General features: G+C 60.2%; 1 protein-coding gene across 5 annotated transcripts in view; it reads right to left on the bottom strand.

Moving 5' to 3' along the window:
• RXRA (retinoid X receptor alpha) overlaps positions 1 to 25,581 on the bottom strand; it is a 122,265-nt gene that overhangs the window by 74,507 nt on the left and 22,177 nt on the right. The window contains exon 1 of one of the 5 annotated variants that reach the window (XM_064523848.1): positions 10,473 to 10,587. The exons of the other annotated variants lie outside the window; for them this stretch is intronic. Within the exon in view, the coding sequence (XP_064379918.1) occupies positions 10,473 to 10,572 (100 nt within the window). The 5' untranslated portion in view covers positions 10,573 to 10,587. Of the gene's footprint in view, positions 1 to 10,472; positions 10,588 to 25,581 lie in introns of those variants that run through there. 5 annotated transcript variants of the gene reach the window in all.

Raw genomic sequence — 25,581 nt, 5'->3', positions numbered from 1 at the left:
CATTACCGGGTGGCACAAGTCCTCGACTGTTTTTCGCTTTTCGGTTTGAAGCCCTGCGATCTTGCCAGTGTCAGAGGCAGAAAGCTGCATTTGTGGGAGCGATGGCCTAATCCGGCATGGCAGAGCCGATGCCTCTCCTATCACCTTCCTCGCTACACATGGGCATCGCTGTTCCTAGTGGAAAGATCACGTGAGGACCTCTCCACGCTCCTGACTCACTCGCCGTAATTACTTCTACTGTAACTGTCTAAATTATAACAGAAACTCCTCTGGGTAAGGACCTTTCCTTCCTCCGTGTTTGTAAAGCACTGTGTACACCTCTGGCACTGTTTAAATAATAAGCTGTAGTAGTAAAGCCTGCAACGTTGGCTTAGAAAATAACAGCACTGAAAAAGGGGTAGAAGATAGAGAAACAACCAAAGAACGCTGACGGCTGTGCTAACAAAGGTTGGAAAGCGTTTGCGGTAATAGTGGTTGCTCTCACATTACGTTGCGTCCAGGATCCTTTCTCTTCCTTAAGCAACTTCCGTATGGTAAAACTCACTTCGCCGAAAGGATCTAACCACAGAGAAGAGGCTTGAGTTTCAATTTAAAACAAAGCAAGCAAAAAATGCAAAGATCTTCTATAGTGTGCGTATATCTGGATTAGACCTTTGCTAAGCCAAACTTTGCCAAACCACATGCTTCATAATCCGGACAAGCTATTATTGGCCTTTTCCCACTGCCACGCAACTATTTAACAGTGAATTCTACGTCACTAAGGGCAGCGTTTTCAAAAGCGACCCGTATCAGTCTTGCTCTATGTCCACTGCAGTCAACAGCTTTACCACCAACCCCATGAATCCACATTTTGCAAATCCCATCAGAGAGCGTTGACTAGTTTGGTTTTTACTAAGTAACACCCACAATTAGTGCAGTATGAAGTATTAGATTAACGAATGCTAAGCACTACCTGACAGCACAAATGCACCCAAGTCTACTCACTGTCACCATCTACCCAGGGCTGAATCAGGGAAGCCTCTAGCTCCACAGACGTCAAGGGCAGACAGGCGCATGGCCGTGCAGCCAGCCTCCTGCACGGCACAGCCGCCCGCTCGTACCCCGGCACTCCTGGGCTGAGCCCAGCAGCCGGGTCTGCAGCGTGAATCCTCCCACCAGCATTACCAGGCTGACCCAGACTCTGTCCCGGCTGCCTCACCATCAAGCTTATTTAGGAGTTTAGTGCACGAGGCTTTGTCCCAGAAAGGTATAAATTAGCCAGAGGCAACGAGAGGGTGGATGTCTACCTCTGAACCTAGCTGCCACCCAGCAGACAGGCGCAAACGCTGCAGACGGGCACCACGCTGGCTGCGCGGGCCTGCGCACAAACGCCTGCGCGCCAGTGACTCATTTCTGCACAGCAGCTCGGACCCAGCCGCACGTTGCCAGGGGAAAGGTAGAATCAAAGACACGAAAATGTTTTGAACGGAGATCAGCGTGTCCAGGCTTGATCCCTACAATCCAGAAGGGGAGCCAAGAAAAGAAAGCAGGCGCAGAAGGTTGGGATGGAGCAATGGGACTCTCAGCACTGCAAACACATTACAGATAAGTGGGAGAATAATCTTCAGGGGAATGTTTGAAGGAGCCTGTGGTGGCTTGCTTGGAGGAAAAGAAAAAAGAAACAAACAAAAGAAAGAAAAGAAAAAGAAAAAGAAAAAAGAAGTTCTCCAAGGAACTCAGGGCTGCGGTCAGGTGCTGTAAGGGCCGAGTGTGGCAGCATCGCTCACCAGCACGAAGAGCGCTTCCTCCCCGAGGTGTGTTGGCAGGGCCAGGACACGGTGGTGGAGACTTGGAAAACACAAGCAATGCAAGACATGGGAAAGCCCAGGAGCTGAGCGGTGACTCTGGGGCAAGGGGAAGCACACCGTGCTGGGGACGGAGTGCAGAAGACAAAGGACGGGCAAGAAGAGAGACTGGGAACGACAGTGCAGGATGGAGGAATGCAGATGGAGAGGAGGTCCTGCTGGGGAGCTGCTGCGGAGCGACGGGGAGAGGAGGAGGCTGCGTCAGGGTATCTGGGCACTTCGAGCTGGTTCCTATCATCAAGGTCATTTTGCGCCCTTGGGTGACATATGTAAGTTGCCGTATGCCTCAGTTTCCCCAGGATCCGCTAAGCCTCGCCTGCCTGCCTCCACCTCGCCGTGCTGCCAGGCACTTGGCTCAGCAAGTGCCTCTGGCAAACACCCACCTTGCCTCTCCCGGCGGCCCCACAGCTCGCGCAAAAGCAGAGAGGAGGAAACAGCCCTTCGCTAGCTTCATCACCCACCCTGCTCCAGGGCTCCCTGCTCCTTCTAGCCCTCCTCGAAAGGATGAGCTAACGGGACTGTCCCAGGCCAGACCGGGCAGCTCAGTGCAAACTGGGAACAGCATCAACTGAGCTGGGAACAAAGCAGGGCTTGTATCATGGTCACTGGGAGAGCTGGGAGAGGATTTTCTTTTTTAAGCAAAAGGGCTTGGGGGGGGGGTTGTTTTTTGTGGGTTTGTTTTTTCCCTTGTTAACCAAAAATGTCAATGGAACCAACACTATTCCCAGAAAAAGGACTGGTACAGATGAATTAATCTCATGTTTGGGGGGAAAGGAGGGGAAACAACAATGGAAACTGTCAAAAGATCCCATGTCGACATTTTTTAAACAAACCAGTTTTGTATTGAAACAAATTGTCATTTCAAACTGTTCCTTTGCAGTGACGTGAAACTCTGCAAAGGCTGAAATCAAGCAGAAATGTTCCCCGTGGCCCTTTCTGGGTCTTCAGCCTGTGCATAAGCCTGATCAAGGGCTCGATACTCCTGCCTCGGAGAGGTTTTCCAGCTCTCACGTTCTCGCAGGAGGCAGTCGTCCCCCCACCCAGCCCGAGGCCTCCACATACTTTGCTGTCCTCTCTTTGCATCGGGAACTCAGGCACGAGCAGGGATGGAGATGCAGCACTCCGGTCCCCCCGGGTGCCTGGCACCTCCCTTGTCCCCCATGCAAACGCCAGTGGCTTGCGCTCAAAATCCAGGCTCTAGCCCTGCATGCGGGAGGCAGATCAGGACTGCAGTTACTAAACCCATTTGTCCTCCCTACCCAATCTCACCGCCGCGAGGAAGCACTCAGGAGAACTCACTCCAAACCCATCAAACCCATCCCCAGCACCTTCGTGCCTGAGCCCTCAAGGGCTATGGACTTGCGCTTGTAACGAGAGGCCGGCTCAACATTCACATCCCGCAGCGCAGAGCCCCACTCTCCACTGCCTAGCAAGGCCAGACTGGCGCCAGGACCACATAAGTGAACAGTTTCCTCCAAAACGTGCCCTGGCACAGGGCAGAGCCTTGGGGACACCAAAAGGCAAAGCTGGATGGACGAGGTCCAGAAGATAAAAAATTACAAAAAAGAGAAGGCAGAAGCACAATCTGAATCCTGAGTCAGGCCTGTATCAGCAAAAAGAGGTGTCCAGGATGAGCTGCTGCTGCTCCGGAAAGTTTGGCTACGTAGCTCCAATGAGCACCCCAAAATCACATTTTCCTTCTTTTTCCCACCACCTCTCTTTTCTTTCTCCCTCCCCTGGTTTCTATTACAGCAGTTCAAATCTGCCATTTGCCACGAGCGCTGCCTGAATCTGCTTCAAATTACCCTAACAATGCTGGGCCCCAAGTGGACATGTAAAGTGTCTCAAATTCATTGTAATTTTAAGCCATTTCTAAAACTGCACAGGCATTGCTGGAATACTTCCCCCTCCTTTAAGATGCTCTGATGACTTCGCAGCCCGGTAAGAGGGAAGCTGACGATAGGAGGGGTGAAGGGCTGGGAAGGGGGAGAGGAGGAGATGACTGAACCCAGCTGGCTTTCGTGCAGGGGGGTTGTTTGCTTTGCCGGCCGGGTCGGGCACGTGAGGAAAGCAGCGGGGCTCCGGCAGCGCGGCGCGAGGGGGGCAGCGTCCCTCGGGACGCGCGGCGATGCACGGGGCCGAGCGGCTGACCGACCACGAAAGCAGGATGGGGGAGTAGGGAAGGCGATAGCCCTCTGCCCGGGGCCAGCGCAACGCCGCTGCCCAAACTGCACCTGCGAAACCGCTACGAGAATTAATTGATCATAGAAGTACAGTAATTGGAACTTGCAAAGCATAGATAATTACCTTTTATTAGTTCCTGTAGATAATCCATTATGCACTGATTGGGCCTAAGTAAGGATCTTACAGTCCTGGTTTGAGTAATGGCAGATTATGGATATTAAACTGAAACTGGAACAGATAACTCAGTGTTTTCCTTCTTGCCTTAGCGGGAGTGCATCACCCCAGGAGCGACTGCAGGAGAGGCTTTCTGGATGTCCGATTTATCTGGGGAGAACTCAGGCACGTCCAAAACCCTGATCTGACCTGGAACCATTTGTCCCAAACGCGCCAGGGACAACGGCCGGGCCCCGGAGCCTGGTACCGCCGGGCGGCAGAGGCTCGGCTCCGCTTCCACCCCTGCCCCGACGCCGTCGGTGCTCAGCGGCAGGAGGAACCACGTCCAGCGCCCGCCCGAGGGAGCGCTGCAAAGAGCCGTGCACAGGCACCGAGAGACCCCGAAGCAGGTACAGGTCAGCGGCCGTCCGGAGCAGCACGGCTACACCTGGAGCGCGGAAACACCCTGCAGCCCTGCCAGACCTGGCAGCGGCGCAGAGCTGCTCTCTGCTAACTAAATAACCCAACACACAACAGCAACGCGCGGGGCTGCTCGGCGCAAGGGCCCGCGGGCTGTCAGGATCGAAGCCTTCCCCGCCGCCACGTGCAACGCCGCTTGGCACGCCTGTGCCTGCCGTCACCCCGCCTTCCCCGCAGGTCCCCCCGCTGCGGGACGCGTGTCTAGTGCTCCGCGGTGACAAGCGCCTTCCCAAAGCTTCCCGGAGGCTGGAGAGCTATCAGCTTCAATCTCTGCAGCTCACTCGCCCGGGAACAGCTATGTGGCACACGCGGCCTTATTAGCTCCTAAATAGCCACGTTTTAGCTCAGAACAACTTGTCATTGTCCCTTTACACCAAAAGCAGCGAAACTTTTCCCCAGCAGCTTGCTGCGTGGCTCGTATGTTTGCATTTCCACGGAAGCTGAGATTGTGTTTATTTAGTGCGATTATCTCCCGAGACAGCACAGCAATAGGCATTTCACGCCCACCATCGCTTGACTACGAGATGCCATCAGCGATGCCGGGGAGGTTATTACGAGCCGCATAAGCGCTGTCCGCCCGCCCTCCGCCGCCGCGCCGGCAGGACCTCGGCACCGCGGCTTCCCGTGCCGGGGGGACCCTTGGGGGGGATCTGCCCGCGGCATCCCGCTGCCCCCACTGCAACCGTGCTCACAGCATCACCAATTTGCAGAGCAAGGCACACCGGACCGCAGGCTAGGGAGAGAGCGGGCTTTACTTAAAAGAACAAAAAAAAATATCGCGTGTGATTATTTCGGGCTGGTCTTCAGCTGCAACCCCGAGACCGAAGGCAGGGGGGCAGGGGGGGGACATTTTTCAAGTGAATAAACAAACCCAAGCGCCAAACGGATGTGACATGCCGAGTCACAGGGACAAAATCCTCGTTTCTTCCTGGCCCGATAACCCCCGGTTTATCAGCGGCACGAAGGGGATTAAGAAGCAGAGGAGGAAGGGAGGAGAACAGCAAATGCAAGTAAGGAAGGAAAAAATAAAAGTCAAGATGCTTCCCAGAGCCAAGGAATCCGGGCGCGAGGAAGCAGGGAGCCGGCCGGCCGGCGTGAGCCTATTAATCCTGCATGCTCGTGACTGCCAGTGCTCGGGATGAATGAGATTTACTGCCCATTAAAATAAAGCCCTTTCTGTAGTTTATAAACAATGTTGCCGCTCGGTGGGAGGTTGGACGTTCTAGTTCATTATGCAGCAAATAATCTCTGTCGCTTTTTATTTTTAAGTTTATTTACATGTAGGGGTTTTTTTTTACCCCTTCATCCTCCTCCTCCTCCCGCCCGCAGCACCGCAAGCGGCAGCCTCGCCGGAGCGGGAGCCGGCGGTGAGCCCAGCAGCTGCCTGCGATGAACACGCCGCTCTCCGTTTCTGCAAAATAACCCTGTTTATGCATCAGAAATGGTACTTATATTAGAAAGAAAATAATTTCTTCCTAAGAACCAGGCTCGTGGGACGGTTAGTGCGCGAGAGCGGAGCTGCTTGGGCACCCAGAGATGCTCAGCAGCCGGCCGGGAACCTAGGGCAGGATTCAGCCCTGCGGAAACCCACCAAAATCAGATACAGATGTGGCCCGCGGCTCCCGGGTCTGGGTGCTGAGGGTGCCAACACCTCTGACGCCGGACAGCCTGGAGCGCGGGAGAGAGAGAGAGATGCCCACGGGGAACAAAAACTGGGCCACTCACCCTGGGCTCCTGGTTTGAGAGGCAGCGCAGGCCCCTTCCCTCCGCGTCCCGCAATACCGTGAGCCTGCAGAAGATCTCTCTGTCTACCCAGAAACGTTACCCCTCACTTGGACCTTCTGCTTGCGCAGGGAGATGCAGGCAAATGTCCTCTCGCAGGGGCCGAGGTGGCATGCAAGGGACTGCAACAGGGTGCAGCGACGAATTATTCCCAGCTAAATCCCTGCGGCACCTCCAGCTGCCAGCGGCTGCATGAGCTGGACACCTTCCAGGAGCTGGGGAGGCACCGCGGGTCCCTCCCAGCCAGCGGCAGTCCCCAGCCCTTGGCTCCGCTCCAGCGCCTGGCCCGCACGCTCCGAGGAGGAGGGAAACCTGCAGCGTCAGGCGGGAGCTCAGGGATGCTGCCCATGCACGGAAGGACCCTAGCGAACCCCCAGTGATGATGTTCACCGAAGCTACAGGACCTCAAGCCCTATCTACCCCTGCGCCAGGGCAAGAGGGAACGAGGGCATCTGCAAGAGTCAGCACCGAACTGAGTCTCCGCTGGGAGCGGAGATGCCGTGATACTCCGTGCAAGAGGAAGGATGTGAACTCCCTTCTCAGCTGAGCTCCACCGAGGGTCACCGATGCCCTCTCGAACCGCGTTTCCACCGCAGCTTCAAGAGGCTGCTGCATCCTTCTCCGTTTCCGCCGGTGGACGCGGCTGCAGGCGCTGACGCCCCGCCGCAACTCACGCCAGCAGCAGCTGCAGCGCACCGCGAGGCAGCAGAAATCCCTCCTCGGGTTATCTAGATCCTAAAGCACTTGAGCAGCCGGCGAACGTGCGAGCCGTTATATCACTCGCTCGCTATCAAAAGCTCGCACAGTGGCACTTAATTACAGCCCCGGAAGCATCGGCTTCCTCCATAAATCAAAGAAACCAAGGCGGGGATGGTGCACTGAACGGAGGGGGTGTGCGGGGGGGGAATAAAGAGCTTACAGTTTCCCACTGCGTGTCCCCTTTAGATAACAGATGCTCTCTTCTTAACCTCTCACTTCATCAGATCAGCTCCAGCTGTGTTTGGATCAAGTGCGCGGCCTGGCCCGCGTCCAGCCCGCCTGCTTCCCGGGTCCGGTGCCAGCTCCCTCGCGCCGGCTCGGGGCCGGCGGCGCGGGCTCGCCCGGGCGGCGGGGAGGAGGGGGCCGCAGCGGCGAGAGCCCGGCCGGCCCGCAGCAAAACGAAGCACGTTTCGCTCTTCCGCTGCCTCCCGCGACCCAAACTCCATTGCAAGAGCATCACCAGGGTGCCGGGAAGGGCCAAGCATCGGTCCCCGCAGCGCCCGCATCCCGGCCCCCGCCGGCCCCCGCCGGGCAGCAGCAGCCCTGGAGCTGCTCCGGGCGCAGGACCGCTCCGCAGGGGATGTTTTCGCTCCCCACGGAGCCCGTGCCGGTGCCGCAGCCAGGAGACGACGCTGTTAGTAAACAGCTTCCAGAGGCCACGCTCACAGCTCCGTACGTCCCGGCCATAAATCACAGGAGGAGCCACCTGGGGAGCCCTGCCGCTCCCCGCCGCCCGTCCCGCCACCCACCTCCGTGTTTATTTGTACCTGTCACCTCCTCTCCTCCCTTTGGCTCCCAGCCCGCAGGAGAAGCTCATTGATTAATAGGGCTGGAACGGCTGGAAAAGGAGATCCCTCGCAGCCGCGCCGCCCCAGCGCCCGCCGGCAGCTGCGCGGAGCCGCGGCCCCGCTTTCGGCTCGCCCCACGCCACCGGCCCTACGGCCATCACCAGCCCTTAGCAGCGCCCGCAGCCCGGGGACCTCAGCGGCGGTAAAGCCTTTGAGAAATCCCACGGCCTCTAATCCCCTGGCAGCACGAATATAACGAAGCGTTATCTCATCAGGCCTTAGCCCAGTAATTACCCGGGGGATGGCTTAATGAGGACGGGACTTCCCACCTGCCGAATAAAACTTAAGCCTGGCTCTGGTCGGGTTGCACAACGCGATGCCGGGCGCGTCTGCGCGCGCATCCTTGCGCTGCCCCGGACCGGACCAGCCGGTCGGGCAGCCGGGGAAAGGGGACCAGGAAAGCGCCCGGTCGGGGCGGACGCCGGCTCCCTCGCCCGAGCAGGGCACCCAGGCGCTCCCCAGCCGGGCACCGCGCAGCCAAAGCCCGCGGGGGCACCGGGACAGATAAGCTGCCACCAAACCCTCTGAAACGGCCCCAAAATCTCAGCCGGCGCAGCGGGCTGGGTTCCTCCTGTTTACGGAAGCGACCGCGCGTCCCCGCAGCCACCTTGGCTCATCTCGTGTCACCTCCTCGCGCAACGCCACATCCTTCCTGGCAGGGCAGCCCGAAGGCAGGCAAGCAGCGGGGGGGGGAAGCGGGCAGAGCTCGGCCCAAACGCCAGGCCATGGTGCCAGGAGCAGCCCGCGGGACGAGCAGGGCGCGGGGACGTTTCGAGCCCGGCTCTGCCAGCCCACATCGCTCAGCAGCTTTTGCAGATCGTGGCTCCCGGCTCCCAGTGCAAAGCGAGCCGGCCGGAGGAGATGCTCCGGGGTCGCAGCTTGGAGCAGCCGCAGGACCTGCCCCGAGCCGGATGGCGACCGGCTGTGCTCCGAGCAGCGATACCTCGAGATCTTTCACAAAGAAATCACACCGCTCACCATCTCCGCGTTACAGGCTGGGCGAGATGGGCGCTGAGCTTTCTCGCGCTAATCTAAAACGGATGCCAGCGTTTCTATTATTAATCTCCCCGGCCGCGGGCTCCCTCCCCCTCCGCCTCTGCGAGCTCCCCGCGGGCATCGCGCCGACCCGGCTCCCCCTCCGCCTCCCGCCAGCCCCGCGCCAGGACAGGGGACGTCCTCTGCTCCCCCGCGCACTCACGGCCTGGCCGCTCCGTTCCCCGGCGGAGCTAACGGGCTGCCGCGACGGTAAAACCTCCTCCACGGCTGCGAGGAGAGGCCGGGAGGTTTTCTGAGGTTTGGTTTCACTGAACCCATTTGTACATTGGCCGCGGCAAAGAGGAGGTGGGGGAAGAGGCAGGTATTGGGCACAGCGAGGGCTACAGCCCCCGGGAAGGTTTCCCAGCGGGAAATCAGCTCCCAGCATCACCCCGTCCACCTTGCAGCCCGGACGGAGACACGGCCAGCCCTGGACCCGCGTGCGCCCCGGCCGAGCAGCCCGTTAGCAACGGTGCCCCGGGAGGAGCCGGGAGCCGCCCAGCATCCCGCTGCATCCCAGCCCCGCCAACAACCGTGTCCCCGGAGCCGGGAGACGCTGGTGCAGAACCGCCTGACTCATGAACGTGGCCGGATTTGTCATCTCTAAAACTGAAATTACCTCACATGCGCTGGCAGTAAAGCACCCAGCACAGGCTTAAGCAGCAGCGGCAGCTTTGGGCCAGGGACCTGGGTCACGGGTGCCAGCCCCGGCCCGCCCCGGGGAGACGCAAAGCCTCAACCCAACAGCAGCGCGGCAGCTGCCTTTGAACGCCTAAAAAGCTGCTCCTTCCTTCAAGCAGGCTTAAATCACAGTGACAGACACCAAGGCTGGAGAGCGGGGAAGGCTTCCGACGAGGATGGAGAGGGCGGTGGAAGAGGTGAGGAAGGACCGTGGGCGAGCCGAGCCCGCTCGTCCCCGCTGCCTGCATCGCACAGCAGCCCCGAGGCCCAGACAAGCCCTTCATACGCAGGTCTGACATCCAGCACATCCCGCTTCCCCTCCCCAGCTCAAACATCTTGAGGCAAAACCAGAGAAACCCGGGGAGACGGGGGCAGCACGGCCCGTTTCCCCAAGAGCAGCACCGCGCAGCTGGGGAGGGTCGACGAGGTTGCCGCCTCGGTCCATCCACCCCATCCCAGCTCAAAGCACCATGAGATCGTCAATCAGAGCCCAGGACCCAGCGAGGTTAAACAGCCCATCAGCATTACACCTGGAAACCACCCGCCAGAGAGCTCCCTCAACCCCGGGCCGCTTCCCCCTCCCCTCGCTTCGCCTCCCCTCTTTAGGAGAACAATTAAACTTTGGCCTTTTTGTCATCCATAACACATCCCGATCGCGGGGCTGTTGTGTCCTCCCTGGCTCCTAATCCACCCCTTCACATCTTACCAAGAAGAGCTGTGACCCCAGAGCCCAGGGAGGGATTAACGCAGGCCGCCCGGCCGCAAGCGCTCCTCCTGCCCAGCACGCCCAGATGCCTCCTGCTCATTCATTTCACGCCGGGCAGCTGCTTGCAAAACCGCCCCGCGGCCCCTCCCCGGGCTGCGATGAGGGGAGACGGGATGTTTGACTCCGTCGCCTGACGTCACGCGCCCCGGGAGCCTGCGCCGGGAAGTCAGCGCCCGTTTCGACACACTTTGGTTCATCAGCTGTTCATTTCGACATCCCCGCGGTAAACCTCTAAAAAAATAACACCCTGTCACTCCCTCGCAATCCCTCTTCTGCTAGCTCCGTTTCATCCAGAAGAGCAGTTGTCACCTCCAAATAAATATTTATCAACCAAATTGCAGGTGTCTTGGGCTTCCCACCTCCTCTTCTTTCAACTACTTGTCTTGCTGACACCAGAGCTCTGCTGAGCTCTGAGACGTCAGCTGATAATAGCTCCGGGGAACGTTTCTACTGTCTCCTTTGAGTCTGGAGTTCAAATGACTTCTCAAAAATTCTCACTAAACTCAGTGGGAACACCCTGGTTAAGAGACACCTCAAAGCAGGCTGATGCAGGGGGTGGTGCATCCAAAACTGGTGGTGGGAAGGAACCCTCCCCAGTCGTCTTCTCCCCATAAACTCCTGGACAGATATCTGGGAATGTAAAGTCCAAAACCAAGGGCTAGTCCCAAAGGATAGACTCTGCACCAGCCTGTCCTGGCTGGCCCATGCACTGGAAGCAGCTGGCATGGAATAAAGACTTCCTGGACAACACCATCTCTTTCGTGCTTTGGACCAAATCCAGAAACACTCGGTGTCCTCTGCATCCTCTGGGCAAAGCCCCTCGACGGGAAAGACTCCTGGTACTGGAGCATCTTCCACCAGTTCTGGGCTGTGGGAGAGTCACATGGGCCTAAAGAAATGTCTGCTACCCTCTCCTTCCTGCTGGCACACTGGATTTCCTGGCTTTGGAAAGGCAGCCCCTGATCAGCTGGTGTGAAGCGTGATCCAACATCCCCTGGAAGGCAAAATGACTTCTCAGCTTCTCTCTAGAGCTCTGCGATTTGTCTCCAGTCCTGTCAGCTGAGCAGACCAGCCCACGCCGCTTATCCCTGTTCCCCGGGAATCCGGCGCGTCGCTGGTGAAGGCCCTCTGCGTTCTGCCCTCTGCAAAATGCAGCCTCTCCCGTTTGATTTGCTGGGCTTTGGTTTGCTTTTACCGAGACTTAGTCCCAAGAGTCAGAGCTTCTCGAAAACTGAGCAACGGAGCTTCGGTCCTGCCTTTTAACTGAACGGGAGTTTTGCTTCAGCTCTTTGCCACTGGTAATCTTACAAACACGCTGCTCACTCTTTAAAGGCTCAGGTCAGAGAGTCCCAGCACTTCTGCTCAGAACTAACCAAACAATAATCTAGCTACTTGCAGTGGGAAAGGGTTTAGCAGGTCAACTGCTTCCCTGCCTGCGGGAGGCCCTGAATGAAACGCCTGGCTCAGCCAGGGAGCCGAGACGATGACGGTGTGGGATTTAGCTATCGTTCCGCACGGGGAGCTGGATGCTGAGACAGGAGCAGTCCTGAGCAGTTGCTGCACGGTGTTCCCCCCCTGCCCATACGTCGTGTCGCGCTCCAGAAACGCTGTGCAAATGGGGCACGGCACATCTGAACCCTGGGCCAGGCTCCCGGCTCTACCGTGCGGTCGTACCGCTACTGCTGGTGGGGCAACGTGGGCTCCTTCAACTCCAGATCTGTGTCCCTCCATCGGCACAGGGACGGGGTCCTACGTCCAAGGGACAGATGACCTCTCATGAACTCTAGGAGGTTTCAACCGTAAAGGAAGCTTGCAGACGAGACCCAAATGAGGACAGACCATTGCTATGCTCCACGTGCAGCTCGTGGAGGAAGTCAGGACACGAGGCCAAGGGAACATGCAGATAACACCTTCCTACAGCCACAGCCCCTGACCTGCGAGAGTCCTGGGGCATCTGTGTTTTCAATACAGGGATGAACTTCTCTGCCCCTGGCATGGCCCCAAACCTGTAAGAATCAGGAAAGGAAGGCCAGAAAGAGCTGCAAATCCTGCTGGTTCCCAGCAAACTTCCCCCAGGGATGACCTCTGGGAGGCTGGACTGGAGCCCTGGCTAAGGGTGATCCCGCAGCCTCATCCCACGCGGCTACAGGAGAAAACAGCCTCGCCGGAGCAGACGCGCAGGCTGGCAAGGCTGGGCGGTATTTCCTGCGGACGAGCCCAGGCCGGCAGAGGACAGGGAGATGCAGAGCCAGCCAGGCGTGTGCAGGCTCCGCGCGACGGGAAACCAGCCCTGAGCGGGGACTGCAGGGCCACGCGGGTGCTGGGTGAAGACCGGGAGAGCGGCGGGAGCCTGCGCAGGGCTGGCGCACGTGCCGTGTCCCTGGGAGTGAGCGAGCGGCTGCAGGTATTTGCTCCCTGCAGCACGGGGCTCACCCATTGCCAAAACAAGAAAAGAGAGTTGCAGAGCGCGAAAGGGAGAGGTGAGAGAGGGTGGGGCGCGCTCTGCAGATGGCTCCAACCCAAGAAAAATGCCCTGGAATTCATATAAAAACTGCAGGATTTAATTATCAACTTGCTTTATGGGACGGGGCGCAGGGATGTGCTGTGAACCTGCTTCTCGCAGCCCTTTAGCCAGGCTGGACTTTGTCTCCCCGTGACTCTGGCTGGGGCTGGATAAGGGCGAGCACCTTTGGCTGGTCCCTCCTAGGCCCTGGGCACCCAGCAGGATGGGAAGCTCCGGCTACCTTGGGTGGCCGGCAGGAAAAGCGAGCACCAAGGGGACTACAGACCTGAGCAGCAAGAGGAAGAGCAGGCTGGCAAAGTCCCAAAGACTTTCACCGTAGCGACCGTCCCTATAGCCCCAGAGAGGTCACCGCAGCCCGCCGGGCAAGGTCACAACAGCCAGGCAATGCAAAGCAGACAGCCGCCTCTAGAAACACAGCCGAGAGGCATCCAAGAGAGAGGTTTACTCGCTGTTCACCGAACTCTGCAAACTTTGCTGAGACAGGAATCCTCAGCTCCAGCTCTGCCAGGGGAAACAACCTGGTCCAAGAAGAGCTACAGCCTCCACCAAGGAGACGGCGCTGCCTCTCCAGAGGCAAGCGAGAACAGACTGCAACACCCCCAGGATTCCCCCTGGCTGAACTCTTCCTCACAGGGACGGGCGGAAAAATGTTAATTTTAGGGAACTTGATTTTCGTTGAGTCTCCAGGAATCCAGCGTCCAAGGTCTCCGGTTAAACCAATCACGCTGTATTTGTCCATCAACTTGCCAAGTAGGTACAAGGCTCCTTATCAGTAGGAGCCCAGATGCTGGTTCTGATCCAGGATTACTGCCCAATTCATAGTCAGGTCGCTCCTCCTCCCTACGGCTCTGGTTTTTTGACACCTCAGAGGGCACCACGCGCTCACAGCACTGCCGGCAGCGCGCAGGCGGGGAGCCCCGGGGGTGCACGGCACCGTGACCTGGTGCGTGGGGAGGGTGGCAAAGGGGCCCTTCGACTGCCTGCCCAGGGGCCTCCGCGTTTTGCAAGCAAATAAATGAAAGAACCACCAACTGCGATATTGCATCCCAGGGTAGTAGTGGAGTATATCTAAAAAACACCCTTGGAAACTGCGTCTTCTCCCAACGCGCCCTGCTCAAAGCCCCCGTCAGCAGGGCAGATCCCGCCTGCGTCCTGCGGCTCCCTCCGGTACGGGGCCGAGGTACACGTGTTCCCCGACCTCCCTCCCCCGGCTGCCTCCCATCGCGCTTCATCTCACCATCCTGGCAAAACAAACGGAGAAAAAAAGAGAAAAGGCAAGGAGAGAGTCCAAAAAGGACTAACTGCAGCCCGGGGAGGTTTGAATGTGGGAATGGAAAGCTTCCCGAACCGCGTGCCTGGGCGGCCCCGAGCACCAGCCGTGGGACAAAAAGGAGCCACAAGAAAAGGGAAAGCGGGAACTGGAGGTTTACTGCTCTGCCACGACGGGGAGATGCTCCTCGCCGGGGCCACACGCCAAGGCCGGAGAGCGCGGGGCTCCTGCGCTCCCAGCACCGTCCCCAGGGGAAGGGCCGGCAGGTCCCTGTCCCCTCCGGAGGTGCCACCTCCAGCTGCGAAGGGGGGTATTCCTGCTCGCCTCCTCCCCGAGCTTTTCCCCAAGCTCATGGGCATTGCAGAGCATGGCCAAGGCACTTTGCCCAGACCCTGCAAGCTCCCTTGCCCTTCTTTATACAAATCCGAAGGGATTTAGGCACCTCGAATGCGCTGGTGGACGACACCTGGGCTCCTCTCCAGCCCCGGAGCTAAGAGCCGTTCCCTGCGGCCACACAAGCCAGCAATAAATCCACTCGAGACCGGGAAACGCTCAGACACCGGCACGGGCAGAGCATCGTCGCAGCCTTCACCAGGAGCAGGGCCCTCGGAGGCGGTACACCCCGGTCCCTCCCTGCCTCGCACCCCGCCACGCTGCCACCGCGTCCCCTTCCCCCCCCCCCCCGCCCCTCCTGAGCTAGCAACCATCGACCTCCTCCCCCGGCGGAGCTGACATTAATACGGCGATGTTTGTTTAACAACAGCTCCCATCGATCTGCAGTCTGATCCCCAAAGTCGATACAAGCTTTCGCGGAGTCTGGAGCGCAGGATCCGGCCCCGGGGTGCCCCATCGAGCTAAAACGGCTGCGCGCGCTGATAGGATCAGATGCTGTCAGTGCCGCTCTGGGAACCATTAGCTTTAATTAGCTGATGATGCTGTAGAGGCCACATAAAACAATGAATCGGATTGATCCCTCGTGTAACACTATTGACAGTGGAGCTGCATCTGGGATCAGTTTGGTGCCGGATGCATCTGTAGGGTCTATAAAACCAAGGCCTGTTTTCTTTTTCTTCCCTTTTTTTTTTTTTTTAATTTTAAAATCCCATAATGGCAGGGCAGCCAGTGTAAAAGCAAACCCAAAGAAAAAGAAAAAAAAGCCAAAAGTCAACTCCAGGGAACCCTCTCCGGTTCCTGCTAACGGCACGTGTAACCGCTTCCACCAGCCGTCCCCGCGAGAGACCCCGCGCTCGGCACAGCCCCCGGCGAGGCCACGCAAGCCGGCCCCAGGTCGCGGCCACCGCCCCCGTTTTGAGGAGAAGACACCAGTTTTTGGTTGCATCTTTCGGTTTGAAGGGCACCTGCCTTCTGCAACGCTACGGGCAGCTATTTCATCCCACCGGACCAGAGCCGGGTGCCGGAACGAGCGAGCGCGCCAGGGAAAAGACGGAGGGAGCCTGCAAACAGGGCGATGCCGGGGGGAGCCCAACCATCCCCACCTCCCCGGCGGGGAAATCCGTGCCGGACCCCTCCACGGGCGACGTGCCCCCACGCCGGGCTGCCGCGGGGGACGCGCACGCCGGCCGCCCGGCCCCGCCGGCTGACACCCCGGCGTAACGCTTTCCAGATGTGGCCGCAGGAAGACAGAAGCAGAGCTGTTCCCTGCTGAGGAAGCTGGAAACGCTCGGAGATAATGTGGAATTCCTGAACGGGAGCCAGGGCCGGCCCGGGCCGGCGAGCGGCGGCAGCGCCCGGGCGGCAGCGCGCCGCGCCGGCACAAAACCCCCCTCTCTTTTGTGCGTGCCTGTTTTATTTCGGGAACTCGGCATGTAAAAGCCCTTAATTTATACGCTGTGTGGGTCGACGGCCGTGCCCAACAAACGGAACATTTTCTCCGTGCCCGAATGCGTGCGATAAACAGCCGCCGCGCGGAGGCAGCGAACAGAGCCGGTTTTCTTCGCGGCAATAAATACGCTCCCAGCAGCTCCGAGTTTCTTGGCTCGGACGTTATTATTTTTTCCTCCCGCTCGGAGGGGAGGCCTCGCTCCCCCCCAGGTACTCGGTACAGCGCCGAGCGTGCCGCCGGAGCCGCCAAGCCCTGCCTCCGCGCCGTGCCTCGTCTGCCCGTCCGCTCCCTCCTCTTCCTCCCCGCCGAAGCCGCGGCAGGGAGGCGTTTGCAAACCCCGCTGCTGGGGAGGCGAAGGCGAAAGCAGCGGGGAGCGATCTCTGCCATGCCGCGGCACGGACGTGCCCCCGGAGAGCCGAGCCCGGCGGCCGCTTTCGGGGCGCTCGCTGGCACCAGGTCAACCCTCCCCGCGCGCCTGGCTCGGCCACGGGGCTGCGATGGAGGAGCCCCCGCTCCGCCTGTATTTGCACAGCCGGCCGTGACGGGTGTCCAGCTAAGCTGGCGATAATAGACTTGCAGAGGGATAAAACGGATGTTTGCCATGAGCACAAAAAAAAAAAAAGGCTCCGAAGCCAGAGACGAGGCCAAAGTCGGGAAACTTGCCTCCAAATTAAGCGTGCCCCGAACGCCAGGGGCTCTCGTGCAAGGAGAAACAGGACTGCGGGCGGCTTTGCAACCCCGGCACAGCCAGCGGCACCCGAGCGCATCAGGCACCCGCTGCAGACCCGGCCCCGGTCTGGCCTCTTTCCGCCTCGACCACGCTCGTGGCAACGCCGACGCCGGCCGCAGCCGCCAGAGACGCGACCCAGCCGTGTTTTAAGCCGGATGGATTAAAAAAAAGCACCCCACAGGCAGAGCACCCCACGCCACGGGGGACCGACACGGGCGCCCCGCCACCGGCTGCTCCTCCGGCCGGCACGAACCTCGCGGGAGCGGAGCCCGGCACGAAACCCGGCCTTCCGGCCGAAACCGGCTTTTTTTTTCTTTTTTCTTTTTTTTTTTTTTTTTTTTCATTTCTGGCCAAGGCAGATATCTCAGAAAAACAGCATTTCCTGCGGTATTTCAACACTTTCTTTTCTCAGGCGGAGCCATCTGAGACCGGTTTCCAGGGCCCCGAGGACGGGCTTTGGAGCTGGCCCAAGGGAAGAACAAGCAAAGGGAATCGCGGGGTTTCTCGGAGCGTCACGGGGAGCCCCGGCTCGGCCGAAACGCGGCACCGGGACGCCCCAGGGATGGGCCAACGGGACGCTCGGGGAACGGGTGGTTGCAGGCAGTGCCCTGGAAAGGGGAACCTGCTCCCCATCCCGGGATGCTGCAGCATCGCTGTCTTGCCCCCTTTCCCTGTTGCGCTGTGCATATTCCCGGCAGCCTCGGGAATGAAGCTCCCCCAGCATTTAAGGGCTGGAGGCAAAAGCAGCCGCCCCGACTGTGAATCACGGCGAGACGAGGTGTGGCAAAGCCCATGGAAAAGGGAAACCAGGAATCAGCAGCAAGCCGAAACCGCAGGGACGGCTCCGAGCTCCCACCTCCGGCCACGGGCTCCGACCGGCGGCGAGGCACACGTGAGCCGCTGCAGCCCGGCCTGCGAAAGAGGCAGCGCACGGAGACGGCAGCGTTTTGCTGGGAAAAGGGCAATTTAATTATCCTATCTCGCATTTCGTGACAACGCAGGAACACGCCGCTCAGACACGGAGCGCGCCGTGCAGACAAATAGCATCATTTACAGCAATTTCAACTCTGCCGCTAAGACGAGCCGGATCCTGGCTTTGCATGAAGGCTGCTGCTCCTGTTTGCTTGCTTCCCAGCAGCTTTCCCAGCCTCTGCCCTCTCCTCCAGCAACACCATCCCCCCGGCTTTTTGCACACAGGAGAGCAAAGAGGTGCAAAAAAGGGAGAAAACATATTTCTCTTTTTTTAAACACATAATTTTTCAAAATACAAAGCCCCCCGAGTGCTCAGTTCAGCTGCTGCATGCAAGTCCTCCGTACGGCTATTCCCATCTCGCCCATAACTAACATCCACGCGCTCATCCAGGCAAGCCCAGACCGGCACCTTCTCACCAGGCCTCTTCCCCGGCTTTCAGCAGCCCCGGCCGAAATTCGGGTCTGAGCCACCCCCGGGTTGCAAAACCCCAAATCTCAGCGGCTCTCCACGCTGGCGATTTCCGCGGGGAAGCAGCCGAGCCGCCCGCGCGCTCCTTCCCACGGGCGCCTGCAGAAGCGGCAGAGACGCGCTAATTAGCGCGTTAATCAGAGTCGTTAGCCGGGAGAGCGCAGGTGCGGGGGAGCTGAAACGCCAAGGCCTCCGGCACCGCAACGCCGCGGGGCCGAGCCACACGGAGCAGCTGCATCCCGGGACATCCCGGCCGCCGGCCTGTTCGGGGACGAGCTCAGCCGCGGGCAGCTTCAACGCCAGCTGCAACGCACGCGAGCGAAGCCAGGCTGCCGCCAGCGCCTGGCCCCAGCGAGGACACGGGGGAGCCCTCAGGGATGTGCAAGGGGAGAGGCAGAATCGGGGCAGAAAAAGAGGGTGCAAAGATATCTTATGTTAAATTAAAAAACAAAGCTATAATCCCCCCGCACGCTGCACACCAGCTGCAGCCTCCTGCACTGTCCCACGCAAGAGGACACGGCTCTCGCGCGGGGCAAAGGCAGCCGGTACCCACACGGGGCCAAAACCCCCTTCCGCAGCCCGTGTTTGCCACCAGAGACGTGACCTGCCGGTTCAGTACGAGGAGCAAAGCCACGGCCCAGGCTGGCAGAGGGGGCAAAGCGAGGAGCGCCAGGGAGGGCCCCCCCAGCAGCTGCTCGCCTGCCCCCCCGCCCTGCCCCTCCTCAGCCCAAACCAGCACCGTGCGGGGGCCAAACTCCACCTACACGTGTGACCGGGGATGGGGGTTTCTTCGCCTTTTCGCTTTGGTGGAGCAACGGGCCCTCTCCCCTCCGGCACTCATCCCGACCCCGGCAGCGCTCCAGCCTCAGCTCCTTCCCATGGGATTGCAGCTGCACGGTGACCGGCGGCTGCAGGCAGGGTCCTCCGAGGACCCCCCTGCCCGCTGCTCCTTGCAGGGCCACAGCTGCAGTGACAGTAAATAAGGGAAGAAAGGGACTTTCCAGCTAGGAAAGTTGTTTTCCTGCCGCAGAAGAGGAGCAAAGGAGAAAACCGATTTCTCTCGACCTCCCACTCAGCGCTGGCAGGAACTGAGAAGCCTCAATGGGCTCACGGTGCCACGGCCGGACCGGGCCCGGCGCCGGGCAGGGGCTCCTCCAACGTGCAAACGGGGCAGCGCTTGTGCCGGCTCAGTCGATGCCCGTGGTCTCTACGGCTGCAGCAACGCCGAAGCCATCTGAAACCTCGGGGATTAGGAAGTTCCCACGCCCCGGCACAAAGCCGGCGGCAATTGCAAGCGATGAGCTGGTTTGTTCTCTGACCTGGGAAACGACCCGGTGATCGGGGTTAGGGGCAGGTGACAAAAGCAGGGAGGTATTTGCTGGCACGTGGAGGTGCACGAGGAAGCCGGGGCTGCTGCGGCTCCCGGGAGGCACGTGCTGCATGGGAGCGCGCAAGCCGGGCGAGCGCCGGGCGCTTCCCTCCTGGGCGCCCTCAAAAAGCAGCTTTCAGGAGTCGGAGCCGCAGGCACGTCCCCAGCTGCACGAGCTCCCGCGCTGCCGCTAAAGCCAACGGAGCAATAACCGACCGCGGCACCGTTTGGGATGTACCCGACGCGACGGGGAGGCCCTGCAGCAAACATCCGATACCGCACGGGATGACAAAAGCATCTCTGTCCCGGGGGGACCCGCTCCCGCGCTCCGCCGGGACGCAGCCGGGCTCCGCTTTCTGCACATCTCCGGTCCTCCTGGGCAGAAACCCGGAGCTGCCGTTGCCTCTCCCTCTCCCTCCTCTCGAAATGGTCTCAGGAGGATACTTTTGGGGCTGGTTTTTTGCTGAGCACGTGTTGTGCTCCCTCCCTGCCCGGCGAGTGGCGGCTCGGGGGGCTGCTGCCCTGGTGGCCCCGGGACCCGCTGCGGGGACGCGTGCCGAACGGCGATGACGGCGCTGCCGCCGCCACTGCTATTTTCTCTCTGTTTTCCTAGACATTAACACTTCCTCCCTTCACCCGCAAGATGGTTTCCAGGCTTCAATTCTCTTCCCTATGGCAACACAAACCCAGCCAGGAAACCTCAGCCCACTCGGCCGGCTGCGTCTCCGGCGAGGGCGGCGGAGGGGAGCCGGCGGCGGCAGTCGGTCCCTCCGGCCCGGCGGAAAACTTCCCCGCTCGGGCAGGGGAAAGGCTGCGGAAAGCCCCGCTGCATCCCGCGTTATTATCGTGAGCCAGGGAGAGGATGGGCAGAGCGCGTCCCAGGGAGGAAGGCAGGGAGGAAGATGAGAGAACGGCACATCCTATCAACTCGAATCACAACAGGCCACGGAAACGATTGCACTTAAGCTCTTCACGCCCAGCTAATTTTTTTTATTATTATTATTATTCAAAGAAATTCCTGTTTTGGTTTGGCCTCCTCGAAGGAAGGAGCCGGGGGAGAGCACTGCTCCAGCAAGCCCGGGCAACGCCAGCCGGCCGCGGGAGCAAGCGGCAGGATAAGGCGTTTCACCTGCCCTGCCTCGCCGGAATAAACCCACCACCACCACAACAGCAAAAGCGTCACGGGAAAGACAACTACGCTTATTGATTTATTTGGGGTCAGAAAACCCCACAGCCTGGCAGGGCGTCTTGCTGCCGCGGCAGAGCATGTTCGCGCCTCTCATTTCTGCCGTGCTGCTGCGCTGGTGTCCCGGCTAAGAGAGCGGGGGGAAGAGGGATGAACCGCCATCAGGCCTAGGCTTCTTTGGGACTTTGGCTTGTTTTCTTGTTTTTTCCCCCATAGGTCCCACGAAGCTGCCCGTCAGCCTAGCAAAGACCGAGAAGCGCTTGCAAAAGGACGCATCTACGGCCGCCGTGGGTCCCTCCTGGAAAAACCCCACGCAGGGATGCTCAGCGGCCCGTTTCTCTGCGGCTGCTCACACTGTCCCAGTTGTATCTGCTCCCTTTCTAGCCCATCACGCACTTTTAGTAAAGAAATAAATAAATAAATAAATAAAAGACAGTATCTCCCCAACCACCTGAAAGTGCCGGCTGCCAGCCCGTTCCCGCGGAGCGGTTTGCAAACGGCGCCCGGGGTCAGGGCACAAGTGGCACCGTGAGGCCGAGACCTCCCGAGGAAGGGCGGCCTTCCTCACCTTCCTCATCTTCCTCACCGTCCCCACAGCCCCCAGCCACCTCCCCGGCCATGCCGGGGCCCCCGGCACCCGCTGCCCCTCTAAACCCACCTCTGGCGGCACAAGGAGCAAACGCCTGTGCTGAAGATCCAACCGTGCATCACTCAACTCTCATTTTGATTGTTAAAAATTCATTAATGAGAGCAGATTGGTATTATATCGCTGCCTTAATTAAAGAGGGCTACGGAACAGCATTTTAAATAGCAATGTCATTTTCTAATTGACACAGCTACGTTATAAAGAAAAATACTTAACCAGAACTTGAAACCGAGCCGGTTTCTTCTGATGGCAGGGCTCATTTTGGCTTAAATTTTTAATCTGCTCGTGAAATATTTAGGGGCGAGGAGAGGGATAACGTTTCGCGAGGTGTACGATTCCTCCCCGCCGGCCCGATCCCCGCGCCGGCGAGCTCCGCGGCTGGGAGGCAGCATGGCCGTGGCGGGGGGCTGCCGGGCGCCCGGGCACATCGCGGGCTGGTCGCTAGCAAAGCGGCTTTTCACCCCACCGAGGAAAGACTTGGACTTTTTGCTCCAAGAAAAGCCAAACCTGCGGGAAACAGAGGGAAACGGGCTTCTCTCGGTGCCTGCCTCGGGACAAGCACCTTCTCCCGCCCGGCCCGTGCTCACGGATGCTGAGCCGGCCCCGTCGGAGCACGGGCACGCGGCACCGCTGGCCCAAAGCCGCCCGTGCGAGGCCACGGCGGACGGTCGGAGCTCCCTCCTCTCGCATGCCCGCGCTCAGCACCTCCTTCGTGCTATTCAGGGTGTTTCACCCACGCCACCTCCTCCAGCCTGCAGCCCGTCCCAGGCGGCCGGAGCGCTGATACCTCCTGTTTTCCATTTAGGAAGGAATCTGGCCACCGCTTTGAGTGCCGGGACAGCAAATCAGGCAGGAAAACCGCAGAGGTACCAGAAAGCAAACGCTGCTGCAAAGCGGCAGGTCCCCCTGCAAAGCCGGCGCACGCTCGTGCCCCCACCGGGATCCTGCACCGGTGCCGGTGGGAAGCCGCGGCATCGCTCCACGCCTGCTCCGCGCCGCGGAGACGGAGCCAGACGGAGTGAGCTCATGCAAGGGCCGCTCGCGCGCCAAGCGCCTCGAAACCGGTAGCACCGCGCGCTGGCCGCCGAGCCGAGCACGAGGGCAGGGTGAGCCAGAGGACAGGCCGCTCGGAGCTGCCAACCCGCACCTGGGCTTCAGCCCGGGCTTTTCGCACGACCTCTCGGAGGTTAGGCACGGCCCTCGCCCGTGCCTCAGTTTCCCTCCTCGCCGGGTGCTTCTGCAGTGCCCCCGGGCTCACGCCGACCGCTGCCTCTTCCAAAAGCAAAGCGGCATCGGACCGCGGGGCTGCTTGGCACCGCCGCCTCCGGGCGGTTTTGCAAAGGGAAAAACGGGAATGAGAAAGCGGTTTGGAAGAGAGCAGCACCGGAGGGAACAGGAGCAGCGCCCGGCTCGGCGCTCCCCTTCCCGGCACGCGGGGCCGAGGGCGTCCAGCTGGCTCGCGGAGGGGCTGGACGGGCTGTTTCATCAGGGAGAGCGATGCGGCCCTAATTTCTTCTGATAAAGTATTACAGATGCTCCGTCTCGAGCCATCTGGCAGCAGCCCGCGCTTCCTGCCGCGGCGTCTCGCGGCCCTGGGAGCGGAGGGGAGCGCGAGCAAGCGCCGGCGGCAGCACCGAGGCGCAGAGGAGCCGGGCCGAATCCCGTCTCCCCATCACCCATCCCACTGCCCGGCAAAGGACAGGACCGGCCACGAGCACTAAATGTCCCCAAGAACGGAGGCCAGGCACTCGCTAGCCCCTCGGCCCTCGTCTGCCACCAGCATCGGCGCGCCACGGTGCTCGGCGCTGCGCAAACACCCAGGCGGGAAAGTCCTTGCTCGGGAGGGATGGAGGGAGGGAGGGAGGTGCTCACGTCCCCGTTTCAGAGCACCTCCATGGCCCTGCACGAGGCTCCCGCGGGCTGCCGGCTATTTGGGGAAGCGCTGGGCCGTCACCGGCTGAAAGCAGCGGTTCCCAGCAGCGACGCAGCCCCGAGCATTCCCGGTCCGCGGCTGGATGCGGATGCGGCCGAGAAGCCCAACGTGGAGGAGGCATCTGCCCTCATGCCGGGGGCAGCGGGGCCGAAAACACCCCACGGCGGGGTCCGTCCAGCCTCGCAGCCTGACGAGTAATTCTCGCGGTCGCGAGAGCCGGAGCAGGGCTCAGGGCATTAAAAATAACTGAAGGGAAGGGCTCACGCTTCATCACTGCCGACAGAACTGGGTCTCGGGCACGGCAAGCGCCTGCCGGGGAGCCACCAAGGCAGCCCCCACCGCAGCCCCCGCCACGGCCCGGCTGGCCCCCGCCGCGACCCACAGAGAGTTAAAGGCCGGCGGAGCACGAGGCTTATGCATATGTAGCTAATGTAATGCAATTATGCATTAATATATAACTAACAGTCACGGTAATGTAACATTACAGTAGGTAGATTATCCCATCTCCTGTAATTTATTATTGTTATTTGTAATCCATTAGTGTCCGGAGCTGAACTCGGGTCAGAGTGCGGCGTCCTGGCACACGTTCGCCGGCCCCGGCGGCAGCGCGGGCGAACGAGCCCGAGCCCGAGCCCGAGACCTAGACCGAGCCCGAGCCCGAGCGCGCCCCGAGCCCTGCCGAAACCCCGCGGCGGGGAGCACGTACGGCCCGAGGGGCCGCGGCCGTCGAGGGGCAGGAACAAAGCCCGAGCGGCTCCACGCCGCCGCCAATTAATCCTGATCGACACCACCCCGCACAGTGAGTCATCCACCCGAAGCCGATTTACATTTTTATTAAATCGCACAGGAAAATTAGAAGCGTTATTGCTTCCCTCCGATTCAATGCGCGCTCTGCGTTCCCCCACCGTTCCCCATGCGGGAAAACATCCCGGCTTGCTGCTTTAACCGTTTCTTCCCGGCACTCCTGACCCCGGAGCATCCCTCGCTACAGCCTGGAAATAAATCAGATTGGCCTTTGCATTAAGGAAGCAGGAGAGAAACCAGATACCTCCAGAGAAAGCAGAACGAGCCGCGACGCGGCTGGCCCCGAAGGGACGGCGGCGGAGGGCAGCGCGGGACCGCCGGGCTCCAGCCCAGCCAGCGCGATCGGCACCTCGGGTTTTGTCACACACCCCTCTGCTCATCTGCACGTTTAGCGGGGTAAAATAAGAGGTAGGATCTCTCCAAGTACCATAATGGCTATTGGCTTCAACGAAAGGCCCAAAAGCTCCCGGTGGGATGGCGGCTGTCTAACAGGGTGCTGGGATGGAGGGGCCTCGCTCAGGGCACCTAGCCTGACTCGGTCAGAAATTGCATCTCCAGGACGAACGCTCCTGCGATGAAAGCATCGCTCAAGGGTGAGCGCCGGCTCTTTGCAACACGCAGCCGAGTTCAGCTGCGTTTCCTGTGGACGGAGCGAGAGGAAAGCAGGGAATTTCCATTTTGCGATTAAACTCTGAAAGAACTATATTTTTCTCCTAAATCAGGACAAAAGCACGGTTTGAAGCGTCTGCGCTTCCTGCCAAGGGGGGAGAGTCCAAGTATCCGCCGCGCGGTTTGCAATTCAATTAGCTCGGCCCTAGCCGGGGCACCGAGGCTCTCCGAAAACGGAGCGAGTTGCCCGAGGCCGAAGGAGAGGCGCGGTGGCAGAGCCACCAGTGCCACCCCGGCTCCCGCCGCCCATCCCAGGGCCACATCCATCCTCCCAGCACAGCCGCCCCCGGGATGCTTTTGCACCCGGAGCCTTTTGCAAACAGGCTGCTGCTCGGCCCCGGCTTTGCACGGGGACAGCCGGATCCGTGCCGCCCGCCGGGCTCTCCCCGGGCGGCAGAGCAGCCCCGAGCGGAGACGGGCCAGGGAACCCCCTCGCGAGGCAGCTCGGGGGGAGGCAGCCTCCCTCCTCGGCACGGCGGCGAGATGCAACTCTGGATTTCCCAGGCTGCCTCGAAACGGCCTGTCGCGAATTCCTCCGGTGCCTGCAGCATTTCTGAAGTCCTGTTTTTCCACTCCGGCTGCCCCCCCCCCCCTTGTTTTCCTTCCCTGGCTGCTGACCCAGATTTCATAATGA

This window comes from Dromaius novaehollandiae, chromosome 20, assembly GCF_036370855.1.
Source record: "Dromaius novaehollandiae isolate bDroNov1 chromosome 20, bDroNov1.hap1, whole genome shotgun sequence".
Lineage (NCBI taxonomy): Eukaryota > Metazoa > Chordata > Aves > Casuariiformes > Dromaiidae > Dromaius > Dromaius novaehollandiae.
This window is presented reverse-complemented; position numbering and strand designations above follow the sequence as displayed.